This window comes from Equus asinus, chromosome 2 (genome assembly GCF_041296235.1).
Source record: "Equus asinus isolate D_3611 breed Donkey chromosome 2, EquAss-T2T_v2, whole genome shotgun sequence".
Taxonomy (NCBI): Eukaryota; Metazoa; Chordata; class Mammalia; order Perissodactyla; family Equidae; genus Equus; species Equus asinus.
Genome location: NC_091791.1, coordinates 84,538,581 through 84,552,880, shown reverse-complemented (window position 1 = coordinate 84,552,880; position 14,300 = coordinate 84,538,581). Strand labels below are relative to the sequence as shown.

The window sequence follows — 14,300 nt, the reverse complement described above, 5'->3', positions numbered from 1 at the left end:
ACCAGCACCATAACTTGGCCTCACAGAGCAAATCCGATTCTGTTCCTGCTTCAAGACCTGGGCTCCTACACTCACCTGATAAGCAGTGATAAAAAGAAAACATGCAGGTTTTTATCATTTTTAGTTGCCTTAAAAAAGGGTAAAAAAAAGTGAGACACCTTTGTTTTCTAGAAAAGTTTTCCCTTAAGATCAAGATCTTTAAGAGGAAGTCCTCACAGGCCCCACATACTGGCCCGGCCCAGGCCTCAGTTAACACGTGTGTGGCTCCCACTGCCCTTGTGCCAGCCCTCTCCTGAGGGGTCCCTCCCAGCCCAGCTCATGCAGAGACTTGTCAAGATAAGGCCATCTTTGACGAAAGGGACTGGACTGTCCAAAGGTTTGGGCCCGTCCACGTCTCTGGAAGAAGGACTTGAAGTGCACATCTCGTGCGTGACCTGCCTGTGCAGCTCCGCAGCCTAAGCAGTTAGGAGGAAAACCTGTGCTCACTACAACGCTGAGCTGCTTAACGTAAGCGCCAGTAATTACTAGGGTCTGATTTTAAAGTATTCTTTTGAAGGGAGCAGCTAATGACATCGCCGTTCTACCAGCTGCTTTGTCGCCGTTTCTCCTGAAGCTGCTACAGTCGGGCATTCAATCAATAAAACAGAGGAGGCCGAGGAGTGGGTATGCAGAAGGATTGCCCAAGCATTTTCTCACGTCCCACCTCGCCCCAAACGCCCACATTATTAATGGCGCATCTGATGATTCTAAAATATTTATGTGCGTCTGGAGAAGGACCCGAGAAAAGACACATCTTTTCAGAGAAAGAGCTCCTTAGGGAACAAGTGTGAAAATGGAGATTCCGGGGAACCCCTGCAGCCCCGCTCCTCCCCACAGCAGCTGCAAGGGCCCTTCTGCCTCACACTGACCTAAGTGCAGTGTGGACACTGTGATGGTGGGGTGCCCATTTCCAGAGGGCATGTGTTCCCACCTGGCCTGTATGCTGAGAAACGGGGTGCCCCCCCATCCATGGTGCTGTTCACAGGGCTGGCCTGACCCTCCCGGGATGAGTGTGGGCAGCCCCTGGCATGGGGCCCATCTGAATGGTCCTTGCTCAATAGTTGAATAAGTTACCCTTTTAGAGGAAAGAAATGGAGGAAAGGGACCCTGACAAATCAGAATTAAGAACGGAGACAGTGATTTGTTAGTTTATTGAGAATTTGGCAAGGCCAAACATCTGTTTGTGATTTATACCATAACGCTGATTGCTATCCCAAAATACTCCACATTCATCCGCAAGTCAGTGATAGGATGCTGGACAGAAGACCACCCCTGCTTGGTGGGGGAACGTCTCAACTGATTCCAGAAACAAAGGGATGAAGAGCCTTCTGTGCGTCAAAGGGGAATGGTCTACCTTCTATGCAAGATGAAGACCCCCTCCCCAATTGCATTGCTTCAGATTTTCTTTTTGATTTTTGGTCACTCTTGATTTTTTTAAAAAAGTTAATTTTGCTAATGGAACAAATACGAAACATGCTAAATGCATTTGTGCTACTCAGGATCATTATTTTATAGTTTAACTTATTTCCCAATCACTTCATTATCAAATTATTAGTGTTTCTAGGGAAAACCTCCATAGACCCTGGGTTGAAATTCCACCCACATACAATGCCCTCTTGGTTCATTATCCTGGCACTATTCCTTCATCCTTGGCTGTTATCTGAAAGGTTATGGAGCACATCCTCAGCCAGGAGAAGAGCTGAGTCTTCCCCTCCTCTGAGTCTTCCCCTCCAATTTGGGATTCAGGTTAGTTATGAATCTCTAACTGCTCTCAGCAGTAAGACACCGGCCTCCACCAACGGGCCAAGTCCCCTTCCAGCTGGACATACACTTTCACCCCAGAAGAGGGCTGCAGGTTGTCAGGCCACAGTCGAGGCTGCATAGTGAGAGTGTGCCAGCCCAGCATGAAGTGCGGGGCATGCTGAGGAGCACACACACAGTGTGGCTGCCCTTGGGAGAGGGACCCCAGTCCCCTGAGATTTCGGCAAGGGCCCAGGATTGGGTTACTCAGCTGGGAACTGAGGCAGGGACAAGGGAGGGAGCACTTGGGTCCCCAGTTATGGGCACTGAGCCTTGGCACTGTGAGTAAAACAAGGGCCCTGTTATTAGAATTTGGGTCGCATTCATCCTTCAGAAGTGTTCAGTCACTGCTCCGTGGCTAAGCGGCTCTGTCAAGCCCCGCCCACAGAGTCAGGTGCTCCCACTCCAGCCCTGGGACTCCCTCCCGCATGGCACTTAGCACACGGGTCTGTTTGCGTGTGTGGTCTTACCAGGCCCCCTCCACCATCCGCCCTGCCTCTCTGAAGTGACGGGCGATGACTGCATTTCTACAGGCTCAGCACACAACACACTGACTGGCAAATAAGGGGCAAGAGGGACCAACCTGTACAACTGACTTTGCGTTGAAACCTCAAGCTTCTTAAATTCCTGATTGGGAACAGAGTTAGCCCCAGAAAGTTGGGAGTGGGCAAAGGCTTCGTAACCTCGACCAATAGAACCCTGTGGGAAGCTTAAAAAATGCTTTGACCTAGAAGCTCAGACCCCAGGTGTGCACCCACAGTCTGAGGCTGGGGCCTCCACTGTGGCCTGGAGGGCAGGCTACGGGCCGGAAGCTGGGAATGTGATTTCCTTGTTCCACGGTCAAGTTCAAAGATCTGGGAGCAGGAATATCCTCCCCATAGCTGGAGAACAGCCTCTGACTTCCCTGCGCTGGCTGAGCAGGCTTCTGGCTTCCTTTCCGAGAGCTGTGTCTCTCAATTCACAGTGGTTTGATTCAACAGGAGGAGGGCGAGAAGGAGCCAGACAAGCCCCATGGCCGAAATGAATCCCACTCTCTCTGCAGCACCACAGGAGGTTCCCTTCAGGCGTCCTGCCCTGTTGGGAATGGAGCATGGGAGGCCTCTTGGACTGCTCTCCTTCCTTCAGGAGTGGTCAGGCTTCTCGTCATTGGCTGCATCGTCTGTGAAAGAAGTCCTTGGAGGCAGGTACAAGTGTCCTGGGGCAGGGCCAGCCGGCCAGGCAGGGGCTACTGTCCACAGGGCCTCAGTAACTGACAACTTCGTGCTCTGACCCCTGTCAGAGCCAGACACCATCCCTAAATGCCCGTACTGTCTGCATCAGCTAAGGAGGAGGTCGGCATAAGGGGGAACCTGGCCAGGCCTTAGAGGGCCATGAGCCCCCGGGGGCAACTCTCCTCTCTTGTGTATCACAGACACGCTATGAGCCTTTGTTGTTTATCAGGTGCTGAGGGTCCCCAGCGAGGGAGCCCTCAGGAAGCTTCCACCTTTCTGCACGATGGTTCTGAGTCCTGGAGCTCCAACAGGCTGCTTACGAAATGGGGCATGTTTCTAACCACGGAGGGATGCGGAGATGGGAGACACGGGTCCCGTGCTTGTATTGCCCACAGAGAGCGAGCAGGTGCGATGAACCACAGCGGAAGGTGGCCAATGTCCCTGGGTGGCTTTAACCACAGTGGCAGTAAAAAGGTGATATTTAACTTTTCCAGGGAGCAGGAGGAAGACGTGTCTGCGTCCTGAGTGTGGGGAGGCGAGTTGTCCCTCTCCATACTATCTGGGGCCTTTCCAGGTTTCCTTCAGGGACCTGCTGTGGCCAGGAGGTCTCGGGTTTCCCTGCGGTCTTGAGGCTTTCCCGGGGGTCCCAGCTGCTGGGTTCAAGCAGATGTCCCACACATTGCATCCTTTAGGGCATAAGTTTGCACTCCAACCCTGTCCAGTTGGCCCCCTGGAACGTGTGTTTTGCTTATGCTCAGCTGTGAAACCCCCAGCAAGTGTTCAAAGAGACTCGCCACAGGAGCCCTCACTCAAGGTGGAGCCCAGGGTTGCTGCTGAGCCGGGGCGTGTGGGGAGGCTGGGCAGTCTCTGCATCCACCTGGAGCTTGGGCAGGGTGAGGGGGCAGGAGGGGCAATCCCTGTCATCCAACCTCGGGATTTGTGCCCCTCAGCTCACTGGGTCCCCTCGGGGACTCTGATGCAAATGGGCTGAAAAGGTGGCTGCTCTTCAGCACTTGTGTCCTTCAGTGGACCAGTCGGGTTGCATCTGGAGACAGCCTGGCTATTCTAGGGGTGGGGAGTGGCCTGCAGGGGACCATGGGTCTGGTCCTCAGCTGCCTTCTGGGGTTCCACTTCTTCCCAGTATTATGCCAGCTTGATGTGGCCAGGGGTCTCTCCCCAAGGCATCACCAGGAGAGCATTCAGTCTTGGGTTTCCTGGAGAACCTTTTAAAGATGTGAAGTCGGGGTCCCGGTGGGATTCTGGCTGGGGGCTTGGGGCACCAAGGACAAACCAATAGGACCAGCAACTCTTGGCTCCAGTGCCCTTGGCTGTGATGAATGAAGCTAGCTACAGCTGGAGTCCCACGTGGGAATTCTGTGACCCAATGGCCTGACACCCTAGCCCTCTAGCGAAGCCTTAGTGGGAGTGGCTAAATTTAGCCCTCTGAGTTGGGGAGAGGGAACCATCCATTCATTCATTCTTCTGGTGTCTATTGAGCACAACTCCACCTTGGACCTGAGTGGCCAGCTGGCCCAGCACTTTAGAGGACCCACTCGGGCTCTCCTCCTGCTACACTTCCCTACCCAGAGACAAAGGACATGCTGACCAGCCCCCATAGACTCTTGCTGGGCCATATGCTAGGTGACTGGAACAAATTCCCTGCCCAAATCGAGAGCCTGCACAGACCTCTTCCCCAGGCTTCCCTCCCAGGGTGGACCTTCGGGGGGGCTTTCCTGCAGGCATGTGCACCCAAGGCCCGAGGCAGGGGCAAGGGCAGCTGTTGGCAGAATGTGCACATGGACATGTAGACTAGGTGGTCTACACATGTGTACAAGACCCCTTGCCATGCAAGAAGGAGTGGGGGAAGAGTGGGCCACGGTCTCCACATGTGCTTCTGTCCCGGGGCCTGCAGAAGTTAGGGCTGGCCTGACCAAAGGTCCACCATGTGCTGCACTGTCCTCGGTTCGGGCAGCAGACAGCTCACAGGCCTTGACCACAGACAAGCAGACACAGTGATTGGTGGGGCAGGGCAGAGCCGGGGGAGAGCTGGGTGGATGGCTGGTCAGGGGCCACTCTGGTAAGGTGGCATTCGATCAGAGACTGAGCGAGTGAGCAAAGAACCATGCCAACACTGGGAGAAGCACGTCCGAACGAGAGGAAGCAGCAACAGCAGAGGCCCTGAGGGGGAGGACGCTTGACAGGAGTGAGGGACAGCGAGGAGGCCCGTATGGCTGGGGCAATGGCAGCCAGCAGGAGTGGGTAAAGAAGGTATCAGAGAGATAGCAGGTCATGGAGAGCCCTGCAGGCCAGGTGATGGCCCCCTAAATTCATGTAGTGAAGTCCTAACCCTCGCACCTCAGAAGGGGACTTTATTTGGAAATAGGGCTGTTGCAGGCGTCATTAGTTCAGATGAGGTCACACTGAAGAAAGAATGGGCCCTAATCCAACATGACCGTGTCCTCATACAAATGGGAAATTTGGACACAGACGCACGCAGGGAGACGCCACGTGAAGATGAAGAGATCAGGGTGATGCTTTCACAGATAAAGAATGTCAAAGATGGCCTGCAAAGCTCCAGCAGCTAAGACAGAGACATGGAACAAATTTCCCCTCACAGCCCTCGGGAGAAACCAAATCTGCTGACACCTTGATCTTGGACTTCTAGCCTCCAGAACTGTGAGACCATCAAATTTCTGTTGTTTAAGGCACTCCGTTTGAGGTACTTTGTTCCAGCTGCCCTAGCAAACGAATACGGATCTTCCTTGACTTATGATGGGGTTATGTCCTGATAAACCCACTGTAAGTTGAAAATATCCTAAGTGGAAAATGCATTTAATACACCTAACCTACCGAACATCATGGCTTAGCCCAGCTACCTTATTACGCCAGGAATACTGACATTAGCCTACAGCTGGGCAAAACCATCTAACACAAGGCCTGTTTTATAATAAAGGGTTGAATATCTCATGTAATTTATTGACTACTGTTCTGAAAGTGACAAACAGGATGGGTGTCTGTACAGAATGGTCATAGGTGTATCTTGTTCACCCTCGTGATAGCATGGTGATTGGGAGCTCCTGCTGTTGACGCTGCCCAGGATCACACTGCATATCGCTAGCCCAGGGGAAGAGAAAAATTCAAAATTCAAAGTACAGTTTCTACTGAATGCGTATCATTTTCACACCACCATAAAGTCAAAAAATCATAAGTCGAACCATTGTAAGTCAGGGACTGTCCATACAGGCTTATTCAGGGTGTGATGGGAAGCCATTATTCAACAGAAGAATGAACTGAATGGACTTAAGTTGAAGTAACATCACTCTGGCTGCTATGTGGAGAAGAGAGTTATGATTTTGTGCAGTTGTCAGGGCTGCATGAACAGCCAGAGAGAGAAAGAGAGCAAGAGAGAGGGTTTTCCTTTGTTTGAACTGGGGAGGCCAGTGGTGGGCCTTGGTCCATCTCCTTTCTCCCCCCAGCTCTCTGATCCTCTGCAGGGGGCACCCAGTGTCAGGATAACTCCAGGGAAGTGCCTTCTTTCTGCAGGCATGTCAGCTTGTTGAGCAAAAAGAGGGCCTTGTCTGTCCCTTGCCCCCTGCCCCCCGCCCACAGTGGGGACCCAAAGGAACCCCAGCTGGCTGCTTCAGGAAGAAATGGGTGCCAGCATTGCCTGCCTGTGGGCCAGAAGGAAGACCAGTTGTAAGAAGAGTCCTTGCCAGCCACAGGACAGGACAGGGACAGGAGAAAGTCAGGCGGGGCAGGGACACTGCCAGCAGCACAGATGGTGGCGCACTGGGAGCGAGTGCAGTGTTGTCGCTCCATCAGCTCATTCCCAGACTAGAGGACAAGGTAGCACCTGATGAGGAGAGGCATTCCCAGGGCTGGATGACCGGACCGCGTATGGTGGTTAGGATCACAGGTTCTCGGCTCGCCTTGCCTGGATCCGAATCCCAGCTCAGCCACTTACTAGCTGGGTGAGTCTGGGCAGTGACTGAACTTCTCTATGTCCCAGTTTGTTCAGCTGCAAGAGGAAGATGGGGAAAGTGCCTATCTCTTGGAGTCACGGGGAGGATTAGGTGATCCTGCAATTGTGAGCCACTCAGGACGGTATCTGGCACACAGAAAGCACTGGATGAGTGTTACTTACTGCGTTTTATCACCGCAGCAGGGGTGCAGTGAGTGCAACCAGGGCACAGCAAGAGCAGGAGCTGTGGCGAGGCGGGTTTCCTTCAAAGCCGCGGGTACTTCGCCGAGGGCTTCCCAAAGTCCCCGGAACAGGAGGACACTGGTCTCAGAGCCTGGGGCAGACTCAGGCTGCAGGTGGGGCCAACGGGCACCATGTGTGCCTCGTTACCTTGTAAAGTACCAGAAGCCAGGAGTGCCCTTGGTAGGAGCCGTTTTCGGAAGTAATCATAAAAAATTTACAGCTGGTTTGGGCTCCGGAAGATCCTGCTCCAACATCTGCCACAAAAGCCTGTGGCTGCTCCCCGCCCCAGGCCTCTAGCATAATTGGAGGAACATTCACTACTGACAGCATCAGGAGAGGAAGAAAAACTAGCTTTCCCCAGGCCAAGCCAGTGCTGGCACCGTTCTACCCATTAGAAACAGAAGAGGCATCTCCTAAGTCAGAGGCTGGTCCAGCACACCCGTGTCCAACTCTAAAAGCCCGTGGCCCCTCCGGCCAGGCTCCCCATGACTCCACCTTTCTCTTGTTCAGACAAGTCACCTGGACATTACTAGCAAATGCCAAACCCTCAGGCGTCTCTCCATTTGGAAGCTACCTCGCATTTTCCCATCTGGAAAATCACTTATGTGATTTTGAAACATACATTTCTCATACGCTACAACTGTTAACTAAGCAATGAGAAATCCTGGCCTGAGAGCTAGCCACGCACTGGATGCCTCTGGCGGGGCAGGTGCTCTGCTCAGGGCTGAGGGCAGATGGCGCTGGGCTGGGGGAAGTGGGCCCTTCTCCCCTGAGAAGCTAGAATCAATTACTTTGCCCATCTACCTATCTACCCACCTATTTATCTATCCACCTCTCTCTCTCTTTTCACCTACCTCTCTCTCTACCTACCTACCTATGTATTTTCCCTCATTCCTTCCTATCTAGCTATCCTCTATCTTCTAACAATTTATCTATCTTCTATCTATCTATCTATCTATCATCTATCTGTCTAACTATCATCTGTCTCTATCCCCCATCTATCTATTATCTGTCTGCCTGTCTTTCTCTATCTCCCTGACTATCTATCATCTCTCGCTCTCTCTCCCTCTCTCTCTATCTATCTGTCTATCTATCTATCTCTCTGTCTATCTTCTGCCTATCTCTATATCTATCTACCATCTGCTTCTGTTTATATAAATCCTCACTATTTCAGTTAAATCCTCAGCCTTGCTCTGAGTACGTCCAGGAGGCAAGGACTGTTCCTTGCTAATGCATTCAGTGCAGAGCTGGCAAGTGGATCATGTACAGTGAGGTGCTTAATGAATGCTTCTGGATGGTGAGGAAACACTGAGGCCAAAAGGCGAAACCACTAACAGGCTTTGAAGGGCAAAGCCAGGCACTGATGGGCTGGCGGAAACCAGGGCAGAGCATTTGTCTTTCCTGCATCCACCTGGGTGTGTCCTCTGTGAGCCCTCAGGGTCGGCTTTTCTAATCCAGCCTATCCTCTTTCCAGTGGAGCGGGGTTTTAGAACCTCATCCATCTTGTCAACCCTAACTAGGTGGGCGTTAGTGTAAACGTGATTTTAAACTTTAAATTTGAACCAAGTCACCTCCTCCATTACCCTCTGCGGGCACCCTTCTTCTCCCCTTTTCTTATCCTCTGAAATGTCAGGTATAAGTAGAAGAAGGTGAGAACTAGAGAGAGGCAGGGAAGGGAGGGCTGGAGCCTGTCTGTGCACACACACACACTTGGAGAGGGTGCAGGGGTCAACCTGCAGGAAAACGAAAATGCCATCATGGCGCAATAGCCATGACACAGCGAGACACAGAAGCCACGTGATCAAATGATCACTGAATGAGTAAGAGAAGAGATGGAAGAAGTGACTACTGGACAGATGGACAGACAGAACAATGCCCGGCTGACGTAATGGATAGAGACAGATGGATAAGGGATAAAAGCTGACTCTAACAGAGTTTTTTCCAAGCAGAACCTACAAGAGTCAGTAAATTTTGGGCATCCTTTGGCTCAAGACTGATTTTTCTTGCAAGAAGCTCTTAGAGATTAGAATGACAATATAACCCATGGCATTGGTCACTGGGACCAAAGGCGGCTTTATCAGTAACCAGGAGACCCCTGCAGCACCCACCTGTCCTCCGTGTCCTTGCATGAGGTGACCAGTGGTGAGTCCCAGCTTTTCTGGGCTGTTCTGTGCTGCTCTCCTGGCTGTCAGCACTTGGGGCATTGCTGCCACCTGCAGGTGGGCCCCCTGGTGGGGCCCCCCCTCCATCCACATCTTCAATGTTGCCCCCGTGGTGCTGGCCAGCATCGCAGTCCTTCCTCACTCTGTGGGAGGAGAAAGGCTTCAAGGACTCTCACCCAAACGTTTCCAATACCCTTGAATGCCCACCACCTTCATGTCTAAGTCAAGATCAAAGATGACACTCTACAGGTGAGCAGCACACCTGTGGCACAGGTGGAGAGAGGGGCTTCTGTTTCCTGAACCTCGTTGTCTAAGACATGAACGAACAGCACCAGGACGAATCAGCAGCATCTGAACCAACAGGAACCCTCAGCTGTGAGGGCAAAACATCTTAGGATTCCTTCCAACTAACCAGAGACATTATTACAACCAGGTAAGGGGACTTGTTGGATGAGAGATGGGTGCCGGGGGAGTTCAGGCCTGGTTTTCTGAAACTGATGTGGGACAGTTACTCCTGAAGACCCATCACCTCTGCTGCTCTGCAAGAACTCAAGCCAGCTTCTCAGCCTGTGTGAGTGTGAGGGGAACAGATTCTCCTCTGTAGGAGGTTTCCCACTGATTGGTAATCTGAAACTGCTTCGTGAAACGAATGACCTGTCAGATGACACTGGGTAGGGGAGTTTCAGTCACAGGAAAAAACAATGACCCACAGTGGAATCCTAACCAGAAGGATGAGAGCTGTCTATGCCCCCACCCCCTCCCCAGCACCCAGATAAAGCCGTCTATTGTAAAGACCCACCTTAACCACTTGGTTAGGAACCATGTCCTGATGCTGTCCAACGTGACCGGCCCGCTCCAGATGTTCTTCAGCTGCCTGTGGGTCCCTAGATAGGATGTGGTTAGGGGGGAGACGTACATGGGGTACCCCAGGGGCTGATCACAGGAGGAATTAATCAAGTTTCGTAGGACCTGCTTATTGTTCTGGATGCTGCCACGCTCTGGGTTGCGGTTGCGAAGGAATATGAGCTCCTGCTGCTGCCCGGCCCAGAGTCCTCGGACACATTCTTTGTTAACCTACAGGTGGGGAAGGAAGAGGGGAGAAACGCAGATGGTGCGTGTTTTCCAGTCTGTTAGTTTAACCTACAATGAGGGAGCAGGGCTCAGGGTCTGAATAGCTGTGACTACAACAACTGGCCTAAAGCTCTTTTCATAGTCAAGCCAGAATGGCAGTCGTACAAGATGGATAAGCTGCCATTTTCATGGGGAAACACAGCAAGTAAAAGAAAGTACATTTTGGTTTCAGCCCAGTGGTTTGAAGCTAAATGAAAAGAATCACTGGGAAGGAAGTGCTGGGGTCCAGGAATAACTGGAGGAATTATTGGAGAAAGGTCTAGAGTTTTAGAGAATTAGAAAGTCTAAAAACAAGCTAGATCCTGACCTTCATCTACACATGTGTCTACCAGGACTTCTTGCCAAAGCTCTCACCTGCGTACTGGTTCCCTGAGGTGGGAAGTGGCCCTGGCAGGGGAACGCAGCCCCGCCTAGCTCCTCGGCCCGCCTCTGCTTGCTGGCCAACGCTCCTCCGAGCCTGTGTCTCTGTACAGAAGATGCTGGCACAGGGACTCGAGCATTGCTGCTAACTGCTGTCCTATTGCTTCCCACGTATTCCCCTAACTGGAGACTTGTGCCAACCCGGGAAGTATGGCCACTGTACCTTGATCACCTTGAAGCTCAGGAAGCTTCTGTGGAGCATGATGACCTTGTACTCATCGGTACCCTCGTCCACCACGTGCCGCAGGGTGAGCAGCTCCTCCTTGTTGGAGAGCACCGCGCCCCTCCAGGCCGGGTCACCCTCATGGCAGATCACCACTTTCTTCTCAAAAGACTGGATGGCCTCATAGAGGACCACTGGGTCTTCATACTCATCAGGACAAGTGAACTGGTCCTGGGGGAAAGAAGTTCATCCGTGGGCTCCATGAAGACAAGAGAGCCAATCCTTGGGTAAGTGTGCAGATGGCGACTTGGCCAATGACCTGCAAAGCCAAGTCCACTTCCATGTCGCACTCTCTCCCTGCTCTTTTTCTGAGCCTTGAGCTGGAGAGAGGACACTTCCTCATTCAACTGCCCTAACCTCTGGAATGTGCCTAGGGAAATGTGGCTTAGGTTCCTATGACCTTTCAAAACAGTTTGGGCCCTTCTGATATGTCATTTTCTCTGGACGATTCCCCTCTTCCATCCTAGTGGATATCACCACCTCCTAGCAGCTCCTGAGGGCAAGTCGCCACTGGCCAATGTCAAGAATATCCAGGTGGCCTCAGTGCTTTAGTAAGCTAAGCAATAAACCCACCCACAAATGTCATGCCAAGAAAGGGGACCATATTTTTGAAAGGTCATTTTTCCCTAATGTTTCAGGCTTACACTTTTTTTAAAAAAATGGATTTTTACCTGGTGAAGCTTCAGGGACATCCTGATAGCTGGGGCGACAACTTTATGCAGTAAGTCCATGTCAGCAAATACCCACTCGTCTCGTGCTGTTATTCTAAAGTCACCTTTGAAGAGGGTGTGAAGACCATACAGGAAAGAATCCAGGCTGTAAAATAAAGTCTGAATGACTGTCCCTTCACCCTGAACGTACAGTGTTCAGAATGTTGTCACTTTGAGCGAGGTCCAAGTCTCCGATTTGTTACGTCAAGAATGATCTTAAATCTACAGGCTGGTCCAGCAGGTACTACGCCTGCCCTTGCAGCCCGCATTCAGACCCTCATGACAATTGGCGTAACAGTCATCTTCAGTAATTTTAGGAGCCACCGAAGTATTTGATCCCTACATGTGACAGTAGAGATAGATCTGGCCAAACATGGATGCACTCAATTAGGGGGCTGAGACAACAGGCTAATCTATTCCAATGATCCGCCAGGTCTCCAATTCTCAGGAGGGGCGGGGCTAACTGTGGGACAGGCCAGGAGCTTTTATTTTTCTTTTCCGTCTTTCTGGATATCACTTTTGGACTATGTTCCTCATAATAAAAACTGGATTCTCCCACAATATGGAGAGAGAAAATGAAGCCAAATGAAATCTCAAATTGGTCATTTAGAGTCTCAGAGAATGTCCACTTTCCAACCCCACCCCTTTTATAATGACTAGGGGAAGAGGCATAAGAGAGAGGTTTAAACAGAATGACCACAGGATCTTTCAGGATTATCCAGGTTTCTATGTTTCTAGGTTTTTCCTTCTTTGCTTCCATTCCCTGCATGTCTTTGAGCATTGCCTGCATTGGGAACATGAGAGTCACTCAAAGGAAATCTTTCAGGGTCTGGGTCCTTTACCTTCTGAGGAACACAGGGAATCTGGGTTTGGGAAAGTGACTCACCCTGTACTGTGAGGAGAGGAAAATCAGTTCTTCCTTTCTCCTTTCCCTTTCTTTCCATTAATATACTCGATCACCGATCACGCCGCCACCTCTAAAGACCTGGCTTCTGCCGTCCCTGAGGGACAGTTATGAGGCAAGTACGAGAAACAGCACCCCTGATAGCATGGAACTGGGACAGACTGAGCAGGAAAATGTGTGTGAAAGCATCTCTGAGGATGACTGCTCATAAGGATTTAATGAGTTGGCTTACTGAGCAAGACTTTTGATTCAACACAGCGCATGAGACCTGCACATCAGGGAAATAGTTCCACTGATTGCTATTTTAGCATTTCATTGCAAAAAGCACCACTATCATTAATTTCCTTCTAGAACTCCCTTGAGAGAGAGGCTGAGGCTTCGAGTCAGAGCAGACTGTGGGAAACGGAAGCGGCCAGGGTATAGTCAGGGTACTGTGTCCTGCAGGAGCCCAGAACCTTCCAGAAAGAGTTCCAGGAGGCAGCCCTCCTGAAAAGGCTCCCCCCTCAGAGAACAAAGACTTCCTGAGGCTGTGAGCCTTAGCAACTGACTAGGATGCACCGAGAGGGGAGTCGTCGGACAGCAGAGCCAGGCTGCAGTGGGGCGAATGCCAAGTGAAGCTTTTGAATAACGAGTACTCTCTGCATCAAGTGAAAACATTTGAAAATGCTCCTGTCGTTGGTCAGGAGCTAAGTACTGCCGAGGGAGAGCTGAATCGTAAAGCATGAGGGGGTTTCTTCTGGAAAGGATTAGAAACGCCACGTTGCTGGCCCACACATTGAGAAGACACCCCTCCACTTGTAGGGATGGGAACAGTAGCACAGGCAGCTTAAGGAACTCGCCTGGATACCCAGAGCAACGTCCGCAGACAGAACAGAAGAGCAGGAATCCCAGGCCCCGGGCTGCTGTTTGCTCGGCAGCATGTACAGGGCAAGCGCAGACGGCCCAGTTACCAGGCTCCCTGGGAGCCACTCCACAGTGCCTGCGTTCCCATCCAAGGCCCCCAACAATAAATGCTTTATTGTCATTTCTATTTCCACAGAAAAGTGACACATTGTGACACTTAACGCCGTTCCATTAAAATGATTCTCAATGTGGAAAACAAAGCCTGCATCAGAATCCCAAGATTGGGGGTATTCTCCCCAGCACCTCAAAGGTAAAGGCATCTGAAGAGGAAGGTGTTTCATTACCTGCGTTTTATCCTCGAGGGGATGAAGGCAAGGAAGGCAGAGGGATGTGACAAGCTTGGGAGGCCGCTGAGGGGAGAGAGCAGGGGTCTGCAGGACACCTGCAGCACATTTCGGATTTGGAGCTTCACAGGGCTTTGTCTTTTTAAGACTCTGCTGAGAGATGACAGGCTCCCACCCCCAGGCCAACAGCTGGAGTGGGGAAATAGTGTCCCATCTGAGTCAGTCGAGGTTGGCCTTGATGGGGACTAAAACAGCCACTACTCGGCCCCCTGCTCCCTCCCTCACCCCCAGCCAGGTCCTCTCTTCCCA

General features: G+C 51.5%; 1 protein-coding gene across 4 annotated transcripts in view; it reads right to left on the bottom strand.

The window, feature by feature from the left end:
- Positions 1-14,300, bottom strand: part of PCNX2 (pecanex 2) — a 281,436-nt gene that overhangs the window by 3,371 nt on the left and 263,765 nt on the right. For 3 of the 4 annotated variants that reach the window (XM_014854585.3, XM_044758805.2, XM_070492557.1), the window contains 4 exons: positions 11,862-12,006; positions 11,131-11,361; positions 10,216-10,490; positions 9,363-9,559 (listed from right to left, as the gene is read on the bottom strand). In XM_014854585.3, the coding sequence (XP_014710071.3) occupies positions 9,363-9,559; positions 10,216-10,490; positions 11,131-11,361; positions 11,862-12,006 (848 nt within the window). The remainder of the gene's footprint in view (positions 1-9,362; positions 9,560-10,215; positions 10,491-11,130; positions 11,362-11,861; positions 12,007-14,300) is intronic. The other variant, XR_011496310.1, reaches the window with a different exon arrangement.